Consider the following 24,333-nt stretch of genomic DNA (forward strand, 5'->3'; position numbering starts at 1 on the left):
TGAAGTATTGGTAGCAATTAGGTAGCAGAGGTTGAAGAGACAAAATGCAAAGTTTTCAAGTGTTGAGTGTCCATATTTAATACAATTTAACATGAAATTATGGTGTAAGGAACTATGCTTGTCTTGGCTATTACCTTGGGGCAGTAATTCAAAACTCATCAACTACTGTCAGTGTCAGAAAGGAAAAGAGAGAGAATGTGACAGCCAACCTACCTGAAAGATGTATAATTATCCAGATACTGAACTTGAGTGACGACAGCTGAAGTTGGGTCATTTAGATGAAAGAATACATCACCCAAACCATTAAGGGACATTGGTTAAACTCAATTTAAATTTAACATCCAACATCTTTTAAGATTCACCTCAAATATGAGATTAGATTTCCATGCGTTCTTTGATTTTGACAAATTAAGTATCTTCAAACTAACTTATTTGTGTATCTTAGTTTTTAAAAAATACACTAAAAAAGAAAATTAAGGAGGTACATTTTCATGTTTAAAAGCTTCATATCCTCAACATCAAGACAGTAAGGCCATTCAGTCTAAATATCATTCAAGGTTTTCTCACACATGGTAAAGGTATACCTTGCTCAAGATATACCTTGCTCAATTCAATATTTACACGTAAAAAGTGTTGGAGGATCCATCAGAGCCCAGTGCTTTTCAAGCTGATTTTCTGCAAATTACTTGTACATTTTCCAAAGGTAACAACGGCATCATCCTTTCACCTAGAAAGGTAGAGTCTTGAAACTAAGTCCTTAACCATTAGGAGGGAGAGATGAACAAATACCATCAGTACACAAAAAATTTATGGTAAAACACATATACCTTGCTTTTCTCAACATATGACGCAATACAGGTCAGAGGCTATGAATGCTGACCTTGCAGCCACGCTCTGTGGGTTTAAAACTCCACTAATGCCACGTACTCACTGCATGACTCAGGCATGTTATTTAAACTTCTCAATGCCTCCCTTTGCTTATCCCAAAATGGGAAGAATGACAGTAACTCCCTTATAGGGTCGTGGCAAGGATGACAATGTTTGAATACGTACATAAAGTACTGAAAACAGTACCTGGTACATACTGACTGTTATTTTTTTTGCCATTATTATATTATTACACAAGGGACCATACAAAAGACAAATCTTTCAGTCCGATGCCACAATTTTCCTGACTTCTCAATGTCTCTTGGGTTTTATAGGTCTTACCAATCTATACCTCTTGTATATTTCTGTCAAGGAAAGAACCATCAGAAGCTCAAAGAATCCACCTAATAATAGTTGGTGACTCACTGATCATGTGCTATTAATTTTTATTGGTTCTGTCCTACCTAATGGAAATCTTTGCTTTATGTGGGTAATTTCCTTTGCTGTCTAGAATTTATTTTCCACAATTTCCCACAGATAGTAGAATATGTGCTCTAAGCCTTGGGACTAGGAGAAGATGGTGGGGGAAAGTCCATCCCCCAAACTCTGGGAACGTTTGAACTGGAAAGATGTGTAAAAGGAAATTAACACTGACTGAGAATCTACTATAAGGGCGGGACTGTGGTATCCTAGGCACTTTGGGTATATTTTCCTCAATTAATTCCCAAAGTAAAAATTCTGGAAAAGATGTCTCAAAACTTATTTATACTAAGGCTCGGAAATGTTAAGTAAAACACACGTGAGCAATTGAAAGTGACACAGTCAGCGTTTAAATGCACACCTATCTGACCTCCAAGCCTTGTCCTACTATGGAAACAGGCTGCCTGCTCTTGGATACATCCCACTACCCCTGCCCCACCACGGACAGACACGTACACGCACAAATAGTTCCATTTTCTATTTTATATATTTGACATTCATAAGGTTTAATTTAAATGAAGGATTTCTGGGGTGGGGGACAGGGAAGGAGTACGAACGTCACTGTTCCACACTACCTTGTATCCTTACTTAATTTCTTACACAGTCTCATTTGAGCTTGAAGTGAAACATGAACACAAAAAAAGATAATTACGAGAAGGCCTGATCGTGCCCTAAATGTGAACCCTTAATACAGTTTTCTCTTTTCTGTAATCTCTTCACAGCTATGAAGACTATCTCAGATTAAGTCCTTTACCCTAAATTCAGTCTATTAGAAAACCTAATCCTGGAATGCAAGTAAGAAATCAACAAGACACTCCTAAAGATAGCTCAGGACAACAGCTATAAACATATTGTTTCCTTGTTTCCATAACAATCCAGAGCCTATAGATAGAGAATATGGGAGGATTTTCCACTCAGCAGAAGGAAGTGAACTGAAATGTACTAACTGGTAGCTAACTATACTTATGTTATCCTGCTACTAAGCCTGCCCACGTTGAATTAAGTGGAAAGAACTTCTGAGGCCCCCATCCACACTGTATGTTCACAGTTTAGAAACACAAATCCAAAGTGAAAACAAGTAATATAAAAAACTGGAAAAGAAATATCATCTTTTAAACTCCTTTAAAATTGTGCCTTCCCATTCCCAGCCTATTTTCCTGGTCTAGTTTTTTTTTTTTCCTTTATCCAGTACCACTTTTTTAATTCTTATACTTACATTTGCATGCTTTTCTTGTTTTTGTCCTGTTTAATTTTTATTGAAATATAGTTGATTTACAATGTTGTGTTAGTTTCAGGTATACAGCAAAGTGACTCAGTTATACACATATGTGTGTGTGTGTATGTGTGTGTATATATATATATATATATATATATATATATATATACACATATATGTGTATGTGTGTATATATATATATATATATAGTCTTTTCCAGATTCTGGCTTTGCAGGCCATATAGCCTCTGTTGTACTATTCAACTCTGACATTATAGCGTGAAGGTAGCCAAAGACAATACTAAAACAAATTGATGTAGCTATATTCTAATAATTATATAATAGGAGGAAGACTGAATTTTTAAAACCCAGAATGTCAGGAATGGGGATAGTAATACTCTAGTTTTCTAAAACGTAACATTTCTTATCATGTTTACAGAAAACAATTCAGAATCTGCAGGAGTTTGGAAGAACGGAAAATATTTGACACTATAATATCACTCAGAGCTCAGCAGGAACATAAGATTTTCTTATTTTTAGAAATGTATTTTCACATGGTTTCTTTCTGAGCACTATACTCAGTTCTCTAAGCAGTTAGTTGGCCAGTATCTACATGAGCATATTGCTATGATGTTTCTAATATGGTTTTTTTTTCTCAATTTTTGAAGTGCTACAAAATGTTACTTTCTGTAAGTCTGAAAATTAAAACAGAAATTATTCAAGCCAATGGCTTTAAACCTTTTTGAGAATGACAGGCCATTTTGAGAATCCGATATACATTATGGGCCCTCTCTCCAGAAAACAAGATTATAAGCCCTTGAGGGTTACCCTTTCAGAGGTTCATAGGAATTGAGTCACAAAGCTCACTTCAATCTTTATTGGACAATGAGGAAAAATGGAGAAATACAGAATATTCTTTTAAAATGATCAATTTTAACTGCACAGTAGTTAATTAAGCATTATGAAATATATTATCCTTTGAGTTTTCATAAAATCCTGGGAGATGGCAAGCACAACTATTATTATTCACCTACTAGGAAGTCATTTGGACTATTCACATGAGGAAATAATTCAGAGAAGTTCAATGATCTGGTCAAAATCACACAGTGAATAATGTTAGAATCAAGACAAATCCAGGTCTTCTATTTACAAATTGTATTTTTTTCCTTGCTTTACACTCTTTTCTTTAGTCCAGTGGTTGGCAAACTTCTTCTGTAAAGGGCCAGATAGTAAAAATTTCAGCTTTGCATGCCATATAACCTCTGTTGTACTATTCAGCTCTGCCATTATAGCATGAAGGTAGCCAAAGACGATACTAAAATAAATGGACGTAGCTGTGTTCTAATAATTATACAACAGAAAGAAGGCAGGATTTTGCCCACAGGGTCATAGTTTGCTGACCCCTACATTATTTTGCTTCTACATCAAAAGTAAACTCAGTCGTTTAACTTACTTTCCTAAACGGTTTGACTGTTTTTGTATCATCATGATAAGTGATCACTACTAAAATGCAGTTGGCCCTCCATATCCTTGGTTTCCATATCAGTAGATTCAACCAACCATGGATCAAAAATACTCAAAAGAAAAATTCCAGAAAGTTCCAAAAAGCAAAACTTGAATTTGCCGCATGCTGGCAACTATTTCCATACCATTTACGTTGTATTTACAATTATTTCCATAGCATTTACATTGCATTAGGTATTATAATTAATCTAGAGATGATTTAAAGTAAATGGGAAGACATTCGTAGGTTATATACAATCACTGTGCCATTTTATTTTTTTTAACATCTTTATTGGAGTATAATTGCTTTATAATGGTGTGTTAGTTTCTGCTTTATAACAAAGTGAATCAGCTATACATATACATATATCCCTATACCTCTTCCCTCTTGCGTCTCCCTCACACTATGCCATTTTATATGACTTGAGCAACCATGGATTTGGATATCTGTGAGGGTTCTGGAATCAATTCGCCCTTGGATATCAAGGGGTGACTTTACTCTAAATGCTAATGGAATCCCTATATAGTATCATCAGTGACAGCAAAATCTCTGCCAAGAAGCTAAAATTAGAATTTTACATATTGATTTTTATTTTCATTTTGAGATAGTTTCACTGATGAAACCACTGTACAGGGAGATAATTTTGGAACACAATCTCCTTCACTAGCACTATATTAGATGTGAAAAATGAAAATCCTATTGCAGTGATGGAGTTAAGGAGACATAGTTTGAGAAAGCAAATTAAAATATAAACTATTTTATTTTATTATAATGTTTAATTTATATTATATGTTGCCTTAAAATATAAATTATATGTTGCCTTAAAAATCTAACAGATATATATATTCCACAAAATATTATATTTTATTATAATGTTAATTACTTATTTTATTATAATGTTTAATTACTTTGTATATCAAAGAACATTCAAGGAGGTATCTAATTAGTATATTTGTTTATGGAAGTTATTAGAGCTGTCACAAAATATCCTGGTTCTTCTGAGCATAAGGTAGGATAGCATTTCCCCACCTACACTCTTGAAGTTGGTCTGGCCAATGTCACGTGAGTAAAAACAATGAGTGCACGTATATGAAGCATGATTAGCCAGTGTTCAATTTCCCATGGTCTCCTTCTTATGAGCAAGAACAATGGGCAGGGCCCTCCTGTTGACCCACACAGGACGTACAATGTGATCAGGAAATAAACTTTTTATTTTGTAAAGTCACCAAGATGTGAGGATTGTTTACTACAGAAAATAACTTAGCAGATCCTAATATAGAGGCATAGATTTTTTTTAAAATCATATAGAAAAAAGATTTATAAAAATATTAATTTTTATTCTACTCAACTAAGAGTAACACCTTGTTTCATTATATATCATTCTGATGATCACATTTTGGATTATCTAGATATCATTAAAATCAACTTGTTTCATTAGATCAAAACAAATTAACTAGATGAAGAAACTAGTCAAATCTAACACTTCGCATTGTGAGAATAACTGGTTTGAGCAAACCTTAATTATGTGAAGGCAACATTATATATATTATAAGAATTAAAATGTGTGGATTAAAGCTTTAGGAAAGAATGTATTTTCTTTCTTTGTTAACATTAGTAATAGAAATAAATGTAGTATAAATTTTAATAAAAATTACTTTAGTAACAAAATTAGCTTACTTTAAATTAGTATACTGCCATTCAGTGTACAAGCTCTTTTTACATACATTATTTAACCTCCACAACAGTTCTGATTGTGAGAAACACTAGCCCCATGTGACAAATAAGAAAATTAAGGATAATAGAAGAACTGTGATTTGCTCAAGAATATAACCCTAGCTAGTAGCAAAGGCAGAAACCCAAACTTAAATTTTGTGAAATGAAATCTGATGTTCCTTCTACTGACTCACTCCTTTGAAAAAAATAGGGAGCAATATTTTCATTCTAAGCTGTACTATGTAAGTACAACTAGGTTAAGTGTCTGCATGAATATGTACAGCACTTTATTTACTTGCAGTATAATATTTATTAGGAGGTCATGTCTACATCTATTTTTTTATGCATCAAATGATATTAAAACAGAGTTTCCCAAGAGTTAAAAAGATGATGCATGACATCTTTGTTAGTTTTATTAAGTAAGTAGGACATGAGCTGATCTCACAGAAAAGGATTTACCATGAGAAGGAATTGTTAGTACAAATGAATTATAATACTCACTATTTTATATTCATGTACATTCCATTGAGTGAATGGACCATAATTTACTAAAGCATAGCCTTTATGTGGGAGAGTTTGAGTGGTTTCCATTTTTATATAGTATAAATTACACTGGGATAAACATTGTCAAGTATATGGTATTTTTTAATATTTTGGATTATTTCCTTAGGGTAGATTCCCAGAAGTAGAATTACTAGGTTAAAGGGTATGAACATTTTTATGACTCTTGAAACACATTGCCAAATTGCTTTCCAAAAAAAGGTTATATCAATTTACAATGCCACCAGCAATATAGGAAAGTGCCCTTCTTATAATATTCTCACAAGTATTTGGCATCATACAGCTTTTAGATTTTAGTAAATTTTGTAGAATAATATATATCTTAGATTTTTAAGGCAACATATAGTTTAAATAACCTCCAATTTCTAATCTGTCCTTTAACTGTCTATGATGATTTGATATTTTTATAAGTCTATTTAGAATTATATGTGATGTATATTAATCTTTTTTCATAGTACAAACTGCTTTGTCTATTTTGATGTTTCAGCTTGGTGACTGCATGTGTATGTGTGTCAGGAAGGATATGGAGGATTCAATTTTTGTACCTGGTCATATACCTATTTTCTTCTGTGATTTTTTTTTTCTGTTGGTTTTTAGCATAGCTTATCATAACTCATCTCTATCTATATTAAGTAATCAAATTATTCTAACTTTCCCAAGGAGTGATTTTTGAAAAACTTAACTCTTGAATTCAACTGTAATTTATGTTGATGTATAAGGCATGGTTCTAAGTGATCTTTTCCATATTGGCAACTAGTTACCTCAATATCATTAATTGAATAATCCTTCATTTTTCTATGTTTTAGATTAAGTCTCATTTGTTATATATTAAATCACCTAATTCTTATTCAAAAAAACAAAGAACAAAAAACAGAGTTTTCATTAAGTTATCTACAGGTACCACTGAAATTACCTATTAAAACCTGCACTCTTTAAACAGGAGCTACTTAGGCTGATTATGATTTATTCCATACCCTTTCTTTCTTTTTCCTTCTCCTGCTGCTTGCCTTTGGGAATTTCACTCTTTGTTAGCATCTCCAGTAAGGGAAACTTAAGCTTAAAGAGGAGAGGTACAACACATCAACCAAATTTGCCCACATGTTTGCTGTTTTTGCTTCAAAAATAAAGTTAGAAGGGGAAGGAGTTTAAGATTAGTAATTAACTTGCATTTTTTGCTGACTTGTGACTTTCAAAAGTTCATAATATCAATATTTCCCCCAGTGGTACTTTAGAACCAAGAGATGGCTGCATGGAATTCCTTTGTGTTCAGAATTAGTCATTATCTGCATCGTACCTTATGTGCACACAAACCACAATACTTACACATGGACCTCATTTGGCACAGGTACTTCTTTTGTAAATACCATGTTATTTTTACAGTACCACATAAATAACAATGCCAATTTTCCAAGAGTAAGATTGCACAAGTCTAGATTTTTTTTCAAAGGATTGGGAAGAAAACAAATATGTAGCATAATTACTAGCTTAAAGTAGACAGGCCCAGACAAATGTTATTATGTTTGTTCCCTATCAAATGCAATACTTGAGACAATTACAAAAATATTTTTCTGATAATCATCTCACCTAGTTTTAATCACATTCCGAGCAATACTTGCATATCTAGTGGTCAATCAGATGCTCTATAAAATCTATAATCTATGACAAGTGTGCTACATTTCATATAGTGGTTGGGAAGGGGGAAATGACAAGATTAAAAATAGATTCTGTATTTATTCAGGGCATGAACTTCATGACAATTCTTTGCTTCCAATTTTGGGGTAATTTCACGATCACATCATTTGACAGTGACTGATTTCCCGAAGATTAAAAATATGTTATCGCAAACTTTTCAAAAGTAGGCAAAAATATCTAAAAGCATATTTTGTTACAGAATGCAAGCAATTCCTGCCTTGAACACACCCAAGATACAGATGACTACTATGCAGATACCATAGCCAGCCCTCCTCTCACTGGCACTTCCGGTTTCTTTTATATCTATACTTTCTTGCTCTGTGTTCTACTACCAAATAATAATAATAATAATAATAAAAACACTGCCTCACTCCTGGGAAGATTACATCCTTAATGCTCCCAAATCCCTGTCCAACTAGCACAGGATTCTGAGTACTAGGTGTTCTGAATTAAACCTCTTTGTGCTGATTAACATACATACATAATGAGAAAAGATTTGGAGTCTATAATACTATTTATGCAATAATTCTGCTTTATTGCCTATCAAATATAATTTTGCACTCTGCAATCTTAACTACCGTTCAGAAGGCATTTTCTCTGAAGAATAAATGCATTTTAACTTAGAAAATAAACCTATGTGAAGGTTCTGAATGGTAGGAATTTATGTTAATATCCTGAGATAGGTTTTATTTTCATTAATTTTAGTGGATGGGAAGAGAAACAGCATATCAAAGACCCAAAACAATTTCTTAATTTCAACTTCTGTATTTCAACTGCACAACACCAGAATTACAGATTTTGGAAAAAGAATTATCTACTTTAACAAACTGGCATAAAGAAAAATGCAATGAGATTATGGAGTCAGAGCTGGAAGTCACCTTGCAAGATTATCTGCCTTTTAAGCTGCCTGAAGGAAGCTCAACTTTCCTTTAAAATGTGTTTCCAAAATCCAATATGCAGTTCTCAGAGAACAGCCAAGAGACTAGTGAAATGCCACAGAATTATGAGTGTACCAAATTAATAAGATAGCACCCAACACCCAAACTTGCAATGACATCATCCCCTGGGAAAATGCTGACTGTCAAATTCTACACCACTGCTTCAAGTCTGTTCATTTCCAAGTTCAGGCAGTGGTTTCATGAGATTACAAAATTGAACAAAAAAGATCTTACACCTTTTCCCTCACCTTTTAAGTTATAGCTTTTTTACCGACAGAAAGGTCCTAGACTCTCTGCTAAAGATATGCATAGGCTTTACAGTTTTCAGTACAGTCTTGGCATTTCCAAAATTGACCTCTTCTTTTTATCTGGAACTGTTTGTTAAAACTTTCTTTAATTTGTTTCCCTGTTTTTTTCTAATCTTTCTTTAATTTTTTCCCCTGTTTTCTAATGCATAATTAAGCATTATGCTAAACAGGTGAAATAAGAGTTGGCAGAAAATCTGTGACCATTGTCGTAACAGCTTCAGCAATTCAATAATTCAATCTAGGTAAAAGGAAACTGAAAGTCCCAGTGGCTGGTTCAAAATACAGAAAAACTAAACACAGAAACTATATACCTGAATCCAATCTCTGTAACTCAAGGGGTGGAAAACAAGAGTGCTTTGTAAATACGAGAAATGTTATTCCAAGGAAGTTTTCCGTAAGACCTAACATGATGCTTTGGGATCTTAAAGTTGCTGTAGACCACAGCGGTGTCTTGTTATTTGCATTCTGACACTCAGAGATCAGGATGATTCAGTGATAAGCTTGGGCAAATCCGGTCCCTGGCATTCCGATTTACTATCCACTGGGGAAAATTTTATTATATTTTAATGCCTTCAGGGAATAAAATCACCTTACATCTTATTCTAATCTTTAAATTGACCTCAAAATAGAATACAGTTTTCCATTACATCATTTTTGCCAACAGCCTTTCCTAGAGTTTAAGTGATTTCTTATTATTCTTTAAAATAAAATTTAAAACACTAACCCCACCCCCACCCATGGCCCCATTCTCAGAGATAAGTGTATCTCCATCCATAAACTGTCTTTTTAAGATCATGCATCCGTCCACTTTTCATTACTGCCACCTCCGTAGTTCAAGTGAACATCTTCTCTCATATGGAGTAATGCAATAACCTTCTCATTCGCCTTCCTGCTTTCCCTTTTGCCCTCTGAACTGCAGCCTGAGTCACATCAGGACTCCCTTCTGCTTAAATCTTTCAGTGGTTTCTCACTGAATTGAGGCTACTGTCATGACCTACCAAGTCCTACATCCGCTGGCCCCTGTTCATCTTGCTAATCTCGCTTCTTCTTTGCCATGCTGTGCCCCCTGCCTGAACTCATCTTTGCACTCTTCTTTCCCTGGCTGATTTCTTTTCATCCCTTAGGCTTCCACTTAACTGTCACCTGCTCTGAGAGCTCTTGAATTCGTCTGCTTTAGAGCACCTGCCACTCCCTGCTCCGGCTCCACTACCTACTCTTGATCACGCACATGAACTTCTTGTAGAGCATTTACTGCCATTGATAATGGTCTTGTTTTTAAGTGCACTGACTGATTGTTGGGTCTCCTCAACCCCAATGTGAGCTCCGGAGGGAGCCTGTCCACCTTGTCTTTCTAGTCTGTCTGAATTAAAGAATAAACCAACAAATAAAAATTGAGGTGGGAAAACAACTAAAATGAAGCTTCCTAATATAACACCATGTATAAAATCTTGGCCATTTTTTTAAACTCCTTTTTCTTCACAGGATCAACTAGGACTGCTTATGAAATACCAGCCTGCTGCCTAGATATTCATTTCATTTCAATAGTCAACATTTAGATGCCTCTCTCTTTGTTGTATTAGTCACCAAGGCCTGTTGATTCCCGCATCTAATTATTTCAACCTTTTGTCCTAATCTCATCTTTCAACACCAACTCCAATCCTCCCAGTCAACACTCTCACTCCCCTTCCGTGGATCACAGAAATGGTCTCCTAACTGTTCCCTCACTGTCAGTCTCCACGTATCCTCTTCCTGACAGATGCATCTTCTAATGTCACTTTTAACCTGTCAGTTCGCTTTCCAAAAAATCCATGTTCTTAGTACAGTAGATCCAAAATTCTCAAAAACCAAATTATATTCAACTGTATTCTTCCCATGTGAATCAGTCAGTAATATTTCCCATTACTCCTTTAAACAATTCCTCTGGTCTACTCAAATACTTACGTTTCTATCCTTGAAATAAGTCAGGCTCATTCTCTCTTGGTGTTTTTGCTTAGCTATCTCACAGACTGGGGAGCTTTTTCCCCTCCATCAATCTAAACCAAAACAATTTCTTCAAAGCATAGTTCAAATCCAACTTCTCTACTTAAGCCTTTCCTCCCCATTCCAGCCCACATGTTCTTTCCTTTTTCTCAATTCTTATAGCACTGAAACCATTGTTCCATGTAATATTTGATTATACAAGACCTATTTTTGTTATTATTCCATTATTTCCTAATTGTAAATTTTATCTCCCAAATTTGATTGCAAATTGTGTTCTTATTTCCTTTTACACTCCCAGCAGTGGCAAAAGTAGCATAGATCCAATAGGAGCTACTACGTTGACTTAATGATTTACATGGTTCTAAAGATGAATCCCTTCAACTACAAACAACAATTTTAGATGACCTGTAATTCCTAAACAGACCATATTCTCTCTTACCCCTAATCTTTCCCACATGAACTCCTGATGCCTGGAATGCTCCCATTCTACCTTTATTCATCTGGGAAATTCCTAATTCTTTTTCCAATCTCAAATAGGACATTTATCAAGGAAAGGGAAGTATTCCTTGCTCCCTTTTTACCCACCCACCTACCCCAGTATCTATGTACAGTGTCACTCCTATACATTCCCACTGAATGCTCTTAAGCCATAGCACCTGGCATGCTATATTGTAAATGACTATCTGCCCACGGGCCTCCCTGACTGGTCTGTGTGCCACCTGGGCTCAAGTAATTTATCTTTTATCTTTATAGTAGCAGACTGATCATGTTTTATTATTTTTTGAATAAGTAAATGAACAAACAAAAAAAGTTAGTAATGAAGCCTGTTTAAAGACCTAAGAATTTAGTGTAATAAGTTATCCATTTAGTGTTATGTAATTTCCAACAAGGTGCAGTTCATATCATTTAGAATCCCCATTTGTTTTTAATTCCAAAAATAATTATTAAGCACCCACTATGTGTCAGGCACTGAGGATACAGAAAAGACTCAAACACATAAGAATCCCAGAACTTGCATCTTATTAGGTGCGATAAGCAGTGGGGTATGGTGTTTGCTCTGAATGAGTTGGAATCCAGAGAATATTTCTGAGAAGAAGGTTTCTTTCTACATGGATGCTGGCACTGAGATGATGCTGGCTTGGACCAAAATGGTGGCAGTTTGAATGGTGAGCAGTAGTTACATTATAGATCTACTGTAAAGGCAGAGCCAACAGGACTGACTGATGAACTGGAAGCAAGGAATGAGAGAAAAAGAATAGTCAGGAATGGATGTTAGTCTGTGCAACTGTGAAATGGAATTTGTGAAGGGCTTGGAAGGGTATGGTTTTGAAAACAGTGTGTAGATATATGAAGAGATTCTCTAAAATTAGGTCTTAAATTTTAATATTCTATTTTGTATAACTGAACTTCTCATGGGCATATTTCTAATGAATAATAAGGGTCACTTTGGCTTCTTAGACAAATTGTTAACACTGAGTAGAAAATTCTGGGACAGTTCAGCCAATGCAGCTCCATGAAGCACTGCCTGTATCAGACACCCTACAAGAGCAACTGCAACTTTTTCTCCCAGACTGTCTCAAGTTCTGTTTTTTAAACAGCTAATACAGTGTAGCTTAGTGCTAGAGGTTACAATTTCTATGATTTCTAAAAACCACTTCAAAGATCACACAATTATTATCATTAGCAATATTAATAATTACACTTTGAATTTTATTAAATAATGACTTGGATATCTCTCAAATGGAGACTTATGAAAGAGGCCAAAATTTTTACCTTGCCCTAGACCATAATCTAGTCCAAGGTCAGAGGAGATGGCCTTGACCTAGGAGTAGAAGATCATGGAGTAAATGTCAGTAACCTAGAATGACTTAATCCACCTAAGACTGAGATAGAACAGTAAGAGATTTGGGCTGTCAGGCAGCTACCTAAACAACCTAAATAATCAGCTACTGTGCTTAATGGCTGTAATTTGGGGGTAAGGCTGGTAATAAGTTTATTTTTTTCATGTGTTGAAGTATATGTCTGCAAAACTTACTGAATTTGGGATTCAAAATATGAGACTGTTTATAAACATAGGATGCAACACTAAGTCTGTATAATGACTAAGTCTCTTGGAGAATAATTTAGTGGTGGTCATGATGAGTTATAACATGGACATTTGAGTTTTCATTGGGCAGAAGCAAACCATTCTCACTCAGTCTGTGAGCTTTTTTTTCCTTCCAGACTCTAAGTAGTTTACACAATAAACAGTTATTTCCATAGTAGAAATGGCCAAGATGTCTAAGCTCCAAAGTTAACCTGTTATTATGGTTAGATATCAAGCTTGCCATTCTTCCAGATTTTCGCAGCCACACAACTTTTGACCTAGCTGATGGAGATGTAAGAGTAAACATAGCTCTTTGACTTCTTAACAAAGGCAAAAATCAACATGCTAAGGTATTTATTTCACTGGCAAGTGTTCCAGCACAAAGAGGCATTACAGTGGATTCACATAATGACAGGACACTACAAATTCCTCTCAAAGGAAAATTCTAAGCAAGAGTTCATCCATAAATTGTCCATGTTCACTTATTTAGGACTTTGATATAAGGTACTCATTTGAAAACTGTATACACTTCATAATCTATCAATGACATCGAAGAATAAAATTAAAACTTTTAGAATCTTAATTCACACACCCAAATCAGAGGTCAAGCCCATGAGAGGAAATCTCATCACAAGCATGTGTGGGAGAATTCCCTTTGCACACATATTTTCTTCATAACTGTGATGAGTCAATTTCCTTCTCTTTATTGAAAATTATGCTTTAAACCCACCTCCTTCCATGAAACAAGACAGCTGTAATTCCTCCCAATCCTCACAGCATGGCAAGCATGGCTTTCACTATGGGGTCTGCATTTATATCCTCTGGATATTTCTTGGGCACTGAAGGACTAACTAACAGAAGAGAAGTCATCTACATGTACCCATTCTGCTGCCTAGTGGGTGCTGAGTGGATGCACAGTCAATCCCAAAAAAGAGACCATGTTCCACTGTGACCCTTTTTAACAGTATGACATACAATGTGATTAAAAGGTAAAAGGGTAAGGGCTTAAACTTTCATTTTTTTGTAATCTTAATATTTCAGTGTTAATTTTTTATACATTTGTGTTATTAGAAAAACATAATGCATGAAAAAGGCCTGAAATAATCATAATAGACAAGCATATAAGAATAGGAACAATCTGTTCAAATGTTAAATTTTACAAGTTGAAGAACGTGATATCAAATAAGAACTTCATGAAAAGAATGTCAAAATTGTACTCAAATCGTTTCTTTCTGTACTAAAGAATCAAAGATGCAGGAAAATTTTAAACTACTTGTCCCCCCAAAAAATCATCATTTCAAGCTATTTCTTGATGTTCTTATCCTTTAGTCAAATGACTCAAATGAACTGCTCTTGAGTTTCACATGGATTTTAAACAACTCAGTATTCTGAAACAATAACTAATTCATTTCCATCATTCCTTTGTTCAAACCTTTAAACTCTCTTTTCAAAATCAATTTACTAAAATCTAGTTTTCTACCTTAAGTAGACCATTTTGACCAACTGTAAAAAAATTCAAACAAGTGAATTTTAGCTCACAAGCTGTACCAAAATTAAAAAACAAAATAAGTTGTCTCCTACCTATGGTTGTAATAACAGTGCCAGCAAAGAAGAAGGAACTTCCCAAATCCCAGTGACTGATTTGATTGGAGGTGTTTCCTAAAGGTATAATCCCTGCATTTATTGCTGCCACTATTTGCTGCAAGTTTAAAAAGAAATTTATCAGTACACATGAATCACATGGAGGCATCAAACAGCATATATTCCACCCCAGATGACCAATTAGACAAAGAGCATCAACTCTGAGGTTTGCTTTTCCATTTAAAGTATACAATATAGATTAAAATTTTACACTAAAGAATTTAATACATTAAATTATAAGAAAATTATATTTGATATCGAGTGAATGAATCTGCATAAAGCTTATCATATTGTGTTATGATATGCATTCATATCATCATCCAGTACCATATTTAGCAACTTATTTGAATTAACAACTAAATATAGCAATAATTTTTAGTAAGCACCACAGAGTTAAAATATCAGATTGCAAACTACAATTTAAATACTATATAATAGCTTCATCAAAAAAACAAGTATTTCCAAAGTGCTAGTCATTTTGAATGGTAAACACAGGTATCTAAGCCTGGGTTGTGTATAGCAGTAGAGAGTATAATATCAGTAAGGTCCAACAAAACAGGCTAAAATGACAAGGAACAGACAACAGCACTTCATCATCAAGCTTGAGTCAGTTCATTTACATCGAGATTCTTAGAATCTCTACAGATTTTTATAAATTCTATGACAATGAGTATCATCAATGACCTGTAGATGACAGTCAACAATATTCATATAGGAACACTAGAATCTGGATGCTGCTTTGAGTAGTACTGGGAGACAGGCAGAAAGATGATATTATAATCCCTTTTCAATCATCAGATCTTAGGAAGGGAAGAGGGAGCTCCAGAAACACAAACATAGAAGAGAATAAGTTAGGAGAAAATGTGTAGTAAAAGAGAGACATATATATGGTGGCAAAAGACATTTCTGTTGGAAATACAGTTTTTAAATCTTTATCACTTAATTTCCAGATTTTAAAATTGGAAGGACCTTCATTTGATAGGCAAGGAAATTAAAGACCAAGAAAGGTAAAGTGACTTGTTTAAAGTTATATAGTTTATTAGCAAATACACAAAAACTACACTGTGAAAATGGAGGCACTATCTGAAGTTAATGACATGTAAATGACATGTAAGTTAATGACAGTACCTATCTGAAGTTACTGTCAGATGTAAAAGAACAGGTAATCCAGAGCTGAAATGCAATATAAAATCTGTTGTCTGACTCGTCTTAAACTATTAATTGAAACTTCAACAGTTAATTGAATTGTAATGTTTTTATTTACTTTAACAATGATATATATTCATTATTTTAAAAACTTAGGAAAATACAGCAAGGCATAAAGAGGATAATAAAAATTTTTCATAATTCCAGAATTCAGAGACAACCACTGTTAATGTATTAAGGTATCTGCTCCTGGCATTCCGCTACACATTTTACATAGCTGGATTTATGAACCATATGAAATGTATTCTCTATTTTTATTTAATATTATTCTATATGCGGTTTTCCTTGTCATTACCATATTTACTTAATCATTGCCCAATATGTAGACATAAATGCTGTTCTAAAATTTGTCTTATTATAAAAAGTGCTGCTATGAACACATTTGCATATAAATATTTTTTCATTTCTGAATATTTTTGTGGGAGAGATTGCTAGAAATAAATTTGCCACATTGAAGATTATGAATATTTTAAAGCACTTGATGTATAGTAGCAAGTAGCTATCCAAGAAGGTTGTTACAATTTATAATTGCCCCCCAGCAATTTACAAATGCTTAGCAATACTATTACCTCTGATATTAATATTTTATCTTTACTAAACTGATAAGAATTGTTTACATTTACGTATCCTTTAATGAGTGAAGTTGAACACTAATGTTTCCTTTATCATATATTAAATGCACACAAATACACATATATACACATATATGCACAACACACAATGAAGCTGGTTTTGAGATAACTGATTATTTGACTCTCTACTGTAAATATAATATCAGATAAGGCAGGTCTCCCTGATTATCCTTCTTTGAAAAATGTTTTTTTGCAGTTACTAACCTATTATTCTTGCATAAACTTAGGAATCATTTAGTTAAATTTTATAGAAATTTTCATTTTCACAGGTTTAATATATTTCTGTTGTTTGGATATATGTGAAATCTATAAATTAATTAAGAAAAATGAGCACTATTATAATAGTGAAACTTCCCATCAAAGAACATGGTGTGAATCTCCATTTACTGAGTCTCCTTTCATATTCTGAAATAGACCATTTTTTGTTATACTCCACATAGGACTGTAAGGTTATTTTTAGATATTTTACTTTTTTTCCATTTTATATTATAACTGGTTATTGCTGTTGTATACACAAGTATATATTGCCCATTCTTTGAGCCAGCAACTTTCAAATTTTTTTATCTCAGAACCACTTTATGGTCTCAAAAATTATTGTAGACATCAAGGAGCATTGGAATGTGAGTTGTAACTATTGTTATTTATATTTTTGAATTTCTAACTTTCAAAATGTTTTGATTAATTCATGTAAAAATTACAATAAGCCCATTATATGTTAAAATAAATTAACATACTTTTATGAAAAATAATTATGTTTCCAAGGCAAAGATTTAGTGAGAAGAGAGGCATTGTTTTAGAATTTTATAAATCTCTTAAATGCCAGGCTTAATAGGAAACAGATTCTAATATATGCTTCTGCAACCAATCTGGAAAAACAGTATGGCGAGTCCTCAAAAAATTAAAAACAGAACTACCATACAATCCAGCAACTCCACTTCTTGGTATTTATCCAAAGAACATGAAAAACATTAATTCAAAAAGATACGTACCCCTATGTTCAGTGCTACATTATTTACAATAGCCAAGACATGGAAGCAACCTAAGGATCCATCAACAGATGGATACATATATAATGGAATATTGCTCAGCCATCAAAAAGAATGAAATATTGCCATTTGTAACATGAATGGACCTAAAGGGTATTATGTTAAGTGAAATAAGTCAGACAGAAAAAGACAAAAACCATATGATTTCACTTATATATGAAGTCTAAAAAACAAAACAAACAAAGCAAAACATAAACTCATAGATACAGAGAACAAACTAGTGGTTGTCAGAGGGGAAAGGGAAGGCAGCTGGGTGAAATAAATAAAGGAGTTTAAGAGTACAAACTTCCTCATAAAATAAATAAGTCATAGGGATGTGATATATGGCAAAAGGAATATAGTCAATAACACTGTAATAATTTTGTATGGTACAGAAGGTTACTAGATTTATCATGACGATTATTCTGTAATGTATTTAAATGTTGAATCACTATGTTGTATACCTGAAAATAACATAATACTGTATGCCAACTGTACTTTAATTAAAAAGTATATTTTTATATTTTATAGACATTTCTTCAACACATTCATTTATTCAAAAAAATATTTATCAATTTTTTATGGTGCTAGACAATGGGGAAACAACAGAGAAGTGAAAACATGGATGGTACAGATGAGAAAAGATAAGGCATGTCTTTAGACTCCACCCAATTAAGTAAAATTATTTTATTTAGTAGAAGCAAGCTAATTCCTCCAACAATTGACCTAATATAGCCTCCATAGCCAGCATCATCATTTTAGCCTATTCTTTTGCTTGTCAGTGACGAGGTTCAGCATTACCCAGACATTTGGATAAGTTCCACAAATTATTTAAACCCAAAAGAAGCAAATGTAGACTTAGAGACAGTAATGTCTGGCAATGTGTGGGTTGTAAATAGTTATCACAGAGCTGTGATTATTGCAACAGAGGCTTGAGATGGAACCAGGAATATGTCAAATCACTATGAGAATGAGTCTACCGTGAGGTCCTTTCTCTGGAAGATTCTTGTAAATTTCTATTTTTAAAGAGGATTATTTATTTATTTATCTATCTATCTATCTATTTATTTATTTATTTGGCTGCGTTGGGTCTTTGTTGCTGTATGCAGGTTTTTCTCTAGCTGCGGAGAGCGGGGGCTACTCTTCATTGTGGTGCGCGGGCTTCTCATTGCGGTGGCTTTTCTTGTTGTGGAGCACGGGCTCTAGGCACGTGGGCTTCAGTAGTTGAGGCATGTGGGCTCAGTAGTTGTGGCTCACGGGCTCTAGAGCACAGGCTCAGTAGTTGTGGCACACAGGCTTAGTTGCTCCGCGGCATGTGGGATCTTCCCAGACCAGGGCTCGAACCTGTGTCCCATGCATTGGCAGGTGGATTCTTAACCACTGTGCCACCAGGGAAGCCCTATTTTATATTTTTGTACTAGGTCCCCTGGTCAACATCCACAGGAAATTGGATGCCCTTGACAAGTGCACTGACATATCTAAGAGTCCCTACAATTTCAACGTCAATTCAGGCCATCAGAGCACTTAACAAATGTCTTCATGAGAACTGTTTCTGTATGTGCCGTGTTATATGATTAAAGTAACAATCACTTCATCTGTAATAAAAATGCACTTTTCCACTAACTGCAACTTTTGTGGACAATCAAGTCATGTTCATAATTTATGAATAAGTTGAATTTTTTAGGTTAGGGTAAAGAGAATGTGGGATCCTAGTCATTTAATCCTGAAGTATTGATTAAGGGAGGACTTCCAAATTTAACATACAATAGAAATAGTATAAAATAACCTTGATTGGATTCACACTCAATTTTTGCTTTTCAGTTAATTGACAATCATAGAATGTACATTAAGGAAAGGCAATTGGATACACGATTCTAGTCAAGAATAGGAGTTTAAACTTAAGAAATAGAGCTCTGAGAGGCTTATAGTTCTAGAGAGGATAAAGGATAAATTACTCATAAAAGTAATTATAAAAAATCTTGGTTTCCATGACAATGATGGCTTTAGAATCAAAGTTCACTGAGTTCTAATGTGAATTTGTGTATTCTTGAATTGTAAGAAGTTTCTGTCTCGATGTCATCTGGTGTTTTGGAACTATATCGAGTTTTAACACCGAACAACAAGACACACTTATTTGTAATTGTAAGAGACTAGTATAGCCTTGGAACTCAAGACAATCAATGACAATCATTAAAATTTTCCTGTGTGTCCAATGCCTCGGAACAACTTTAGCATGTGTTATAAAGTACTTGACTAGCTATTTTTTCATTGAAGGAAAAGATATTATAAAGTAAGTAACCCCGGGGAAGGCCTGAAGAATATATTATTTTCAGAGTAGGTTATATTGTGGATCTTAAAATACAAGTTCTGATTTCATGGGTTTTTTTCCCTTTGCTCAGATGCTCAGATGTTCATGTTCACCAGAACAATACAGACTGTTCTGAATTGCTTCCATGAATTCCTCCTCTGTTAACATCATAACCAAGATTTCATTAAAATATGCTATCATACCTATAATCCTAAAAGTAGGGTCACATTAATAATTTGAAATTTTTAAGTGATATAAGAATTCTAAACTTCAGGTACAAGGCACTGGCATCTAACAGGGCTACATCAGAGATGTATGTGTAACTGGTTCAATGACAACTTCTTTTAACTGGATATTTAAGATTGATCTCATTTCTTCTCCTCTGAAAAAGGACATTATTTCAAATAAATTGATATAGTAGCTAAATCCAATTATAATTATACTGATATCTGTATAATTATACAGTTCCTCAAAGGGGAACAAGTATTCTCTTGCCAAATTTCTGTAAGACACAATTTTATATCTTTTTTGGTCACTATTTCCTTGTGGAAGAACTAATTTCATCCTGAGTGGAGGCTAGCCTTTAGGAAAGAAGTCAAATCACACATTCACAACACTGTATCTGACCATTTCAACCATATAAACAAGACTATCTTGACGTGAAGAATGCATAATAAGGAAAGCAAAATAATGATGCTCTTATTGCCAAATGACTTTGTGGGAAGATGTTATGTAGGTATCACTGCTATTTATTGTTACACCACAAAAAATCATCATCAACTGTCAATAATACGCAGGAATGTTTGAAGACTGTTGCTAAAGGCTGCAGGGTCCTTATGCATCTTATCCTTAACCTTCTGGCTATGCAGCAACATCATGATTACCTAATGCCAGATGATGTGAACTGCTCTGAAAAGTGCTGCTAATAAAACCAGAGAGTGTCTCAAGATGGCCCTTACTCTTACAGGCTCAGAATTCAAATACAGCACTGGGAGATCCTAGGCAACCTTGATCAGCATATTTGAATCAATGAGTAGTCACATTTGTTTATCCATTTCCTAGGTGCTTTTCAGAAAATCTTTATTAGCCAAACATATTTGTCTTAAATGTTATTTATAGACATCTTTTGCAGAAGAAGCTTCTCTTCTAATGTCAGTGACATATTGTAGTCCTAATCACTGGGGCTGCTTCTTGGGCCATTATACCTATTAAGTTCAGCCAAGAAGTAGCATTATAGGGCTTCATTGCAAACTTACATACAAAGGCAGCCCATAACATCCTTTGTACCACTGAGAAAAATCCCCAGAAACCAAAACCATCTTCTTCACATTTGTGTCCTTTCTTGGTATTCTGGAGACTAAAGCAGTGCTATAGGCTTCCTTGCATGAGATAATATTTCTGTCAAATACTTCTGTCAGAGTATCAACTGGGACTGTTGACAATCCAACGAGGAAGCAAACAACTTCCTAAAAACCATACCATATTAGCATACTGCCCCACAAAAATATTCCAGTAGTAGCTCTCAGCTAATAATACTGGTTGAACCATGTAAAATTGCCAATATCCAAGCAGTTTTTGGCCTATAAAATAGCAATTCCATATTAGCATACAAGAGAATGGTATTTATGTTTTCATTAACAGTGTGTAAAAACATGCTTTCACTGAGTGCAACACTTATTACTGCAGAATTAAAGTTAATATGAGGAGGACCTTCAAGATGGAGGAGGAGTAAGATGTGGAGATCAACTTCCTCCCCACAAATACATCAAAAATACATCTACATGGGGAACAACTCCTACAGAACACCTACTGAACGCTGGCAGAAGACCTCAGACTTCCCAAAAGGCAAGAAACTCCCCACGTACCTTGGTAGGGCAAAAGAAAAAAAGAAAAAATAGGGACGGGACCTGCACCTCTGGGAGGGAGCTGTGAAGGAGAAAAAGTTTCCACACACTAGGAAGCCCCTTCACTGGTAGAGATGGGGGGTGGCGGGGGGGAAGCTTCAGAGCTACAGAGGAGAGCGCAGCAACAGGGGTGCAGAGGGCAAAGTGGAGAGATTCCCGCACAGAGGATCGGTGCCAACCAGCACTCACCAGCCTGAGAGGCCTGTCTGCTCACCAGCTGGGGCGGGTGGGGGCTGGGAGCTGAGGCTCAGGCTTCAGAGATCAGAGCCCAGGGAGAGGACTGGGGTAGGCTAGGTGAACACAGCCTGAAGGGGGCTAGTGCACCACAGCTAGCCAGGAGGGAGTCCGGGAAAAAGTTTGGAACTGCCTAAGAGGCAAGAGACCATTGTTTTGGGGTGCGTGAAGAGAGGGGATTCAGAGCACCGCCTAAATGAGCTCCGGAGACAGGCGTGAGCCACAGCTATCAGCGCAGACACCAGAGATGACCGTGAGATGCTAAGGCTGCTGCTGCAGCCACCAAGAAGCCTGTGTGCAAGCACAGGTCACTATCCACACCTCCCCTCCCAGGAGCCTGTGCAGCCCACCCCTGCCAGGGTCCCGTGATCCAGGGACAACTTCCCCGGGAGAACACACGGCGCCCCTCAGGTTGTTGCAACCTCACACTGGCCTCTGTGGCCGCAGACTCACCCTGCATTCCGTACCCCTCCCTCCTCCCGGCCTGAGTGAGCCAGAGTCCCCTAATCAGCTGCTCCTTTAAGCCCCTTCTTTCTGGGCGAAGAACAGATGCCAGAGGGCGATCTATATGCAGAAGCAGGGCCAAATCCAAAGCTGAACCACAGGAGATGTACAAACAAAGAAGAGAAAGAGAAATTTCTCTTTGCAGCCTCAGGAGCAGTGGATTAAATCTCCACAATTAACTTGACGTACCCTGCACCTGTGGAATACCTGAAGAGACAACGAATCATCCCAAAATTGCTGCGGTGGACTTTGGGAGCAACTGTAGACTTGGGGTTTGCTGTATGCGACTGACTAGTTTCAATTTTTAAATTAATCGTAGTATAGTTTTTAGCACTTCTTATCATTGGTGTATTTGCTTATTGGTTTAGTTGCTCTCTTCTGTTTTTTTCAATTACTTTAAAATTTTTTTATTAAATAATTTTTTAATATTTTAATCACTTTATTATTTAATTTTATTTTATTTATTTTTCTTTCTTTCTTTTTCTCCATTTTGTTCTGAGCCGTGTAGCCACACATTCTTTTCAAGTGCACATGGAACATTCCACAGGAGGGATCACATACAAGGCCACAAAACAAGCCTCGGTATATTTAAGAAAACTGAAATTATATCAAGTATCTTTTCTGACCACAATGCTATGAGACTAGATATTAATTACAGTAAAAAAACTGTAAAAAATACAAACACATGGAGGCTAAACAATACGCTACTAAATAACCAAGAGATCACTGAAGAAATCAAAGAGGAAATCAAAAAATACCTAGAAACAAATGACAGTGAAAACACAATGACCCAAAACCTATGCAATGCAGCAAAAGCAGTTCTAAGAGGGACGTTTATAGCAATACAATCCTACCTCAAGAAACAAGAAACATTGCAAATAAACAACCGAACTTTACACCTCAATCAATTAGATAAAGAAGAACAAAAAAAAACCCCAAAGTTAGCAGAAGAAAAGGAATCATAAAGATCAGATCAGAGGGGGCTTCCCTGGTGGCGCAGTGGTTGAGAATCTGCCTGCTAATGCAGGGGACACGGGTTTGAGCCCTGGTCTGGGAGGATCCCACATGCCGTGGAGCAACTGTGCCCGTGAACCACAACTGCTGAGCCTGCGCGTCTGGAGCCTGTGCTCCGCAACAAGAGAGGCCGCGATAGTGAGAGGCCCGCGCACCGCGATGAAGAGTGGCCCCCACTTGCCGCAGCTAGAGAAAGCCCTCGCACAGAAACGAAGACCCAACATAGCAATCAATCAATCAATCAATCAATAAATCTTTAGGAAAAAAAAAAAAAAGAAAGCAGGTGGATTCTTCTTAAGCCGCTGCCCTTTTAAAAATATCAGATCAGAAATAAGTGAAAAAGAAATGAAGGAAATGATAGCAAAGATCAATAACACTAAAAGCTGGTTCTATGAGAAGAAAAACAAAATTGACAGACCATTAGCCAGACTCACCAAGAAAAAAAAGAAGACTCAAATCAACAGAATTAGAAATGAAAAAGGAGAAGTAACAACTGACACTGCAGAAATACAAAGACTCAT

The 24,333-nt window shown here is 35.4% G+C and overlaps 1 protein-coding gene across 3 annotated transcripts in view; it reads right to left on the reverse strand.

The window, feature by feature from the left end:
* The window catches only part of KCNK2 (potassium two pore domain channel subfamily K member 2), a 172,420-nt gene that overhangs the window by 92,400 nt on the left and 55,687 nt on the right, over positions 1 to 24,333 (reverse strand). For all 3 annotated transcript variants that reach the window (XM_036840082.1, XM_036839994.1, XM_036839913.1), the window contains exon 3: positions 14,926 to 15,043. In XM_036840082.1, the coding sequence (XP_036695977.1) occupies positions 14,926 to 15,043 (118 nt within the window). The remainder of the gene's footprint in view (positions 1 to 14,925; positions 15,044 to 24,333) is intronic.

Source organism: Balaenoptera musculus, chromosome 1 (genome assembly GCF_009873245.2).
Source record: "Balaenoptera musculus isolate JJ_BM4_2016_0621 chromosome 1, mBalMus1.pri.v3, whole genome shotgun sequence".
Classification (NCBI taxonomy): Eukaryota; Metazoa; Chordata; class Mammalia; order Artiodactyla; family Balaenopteridae; genus Balaenoptera; species Balaenoptera musculus.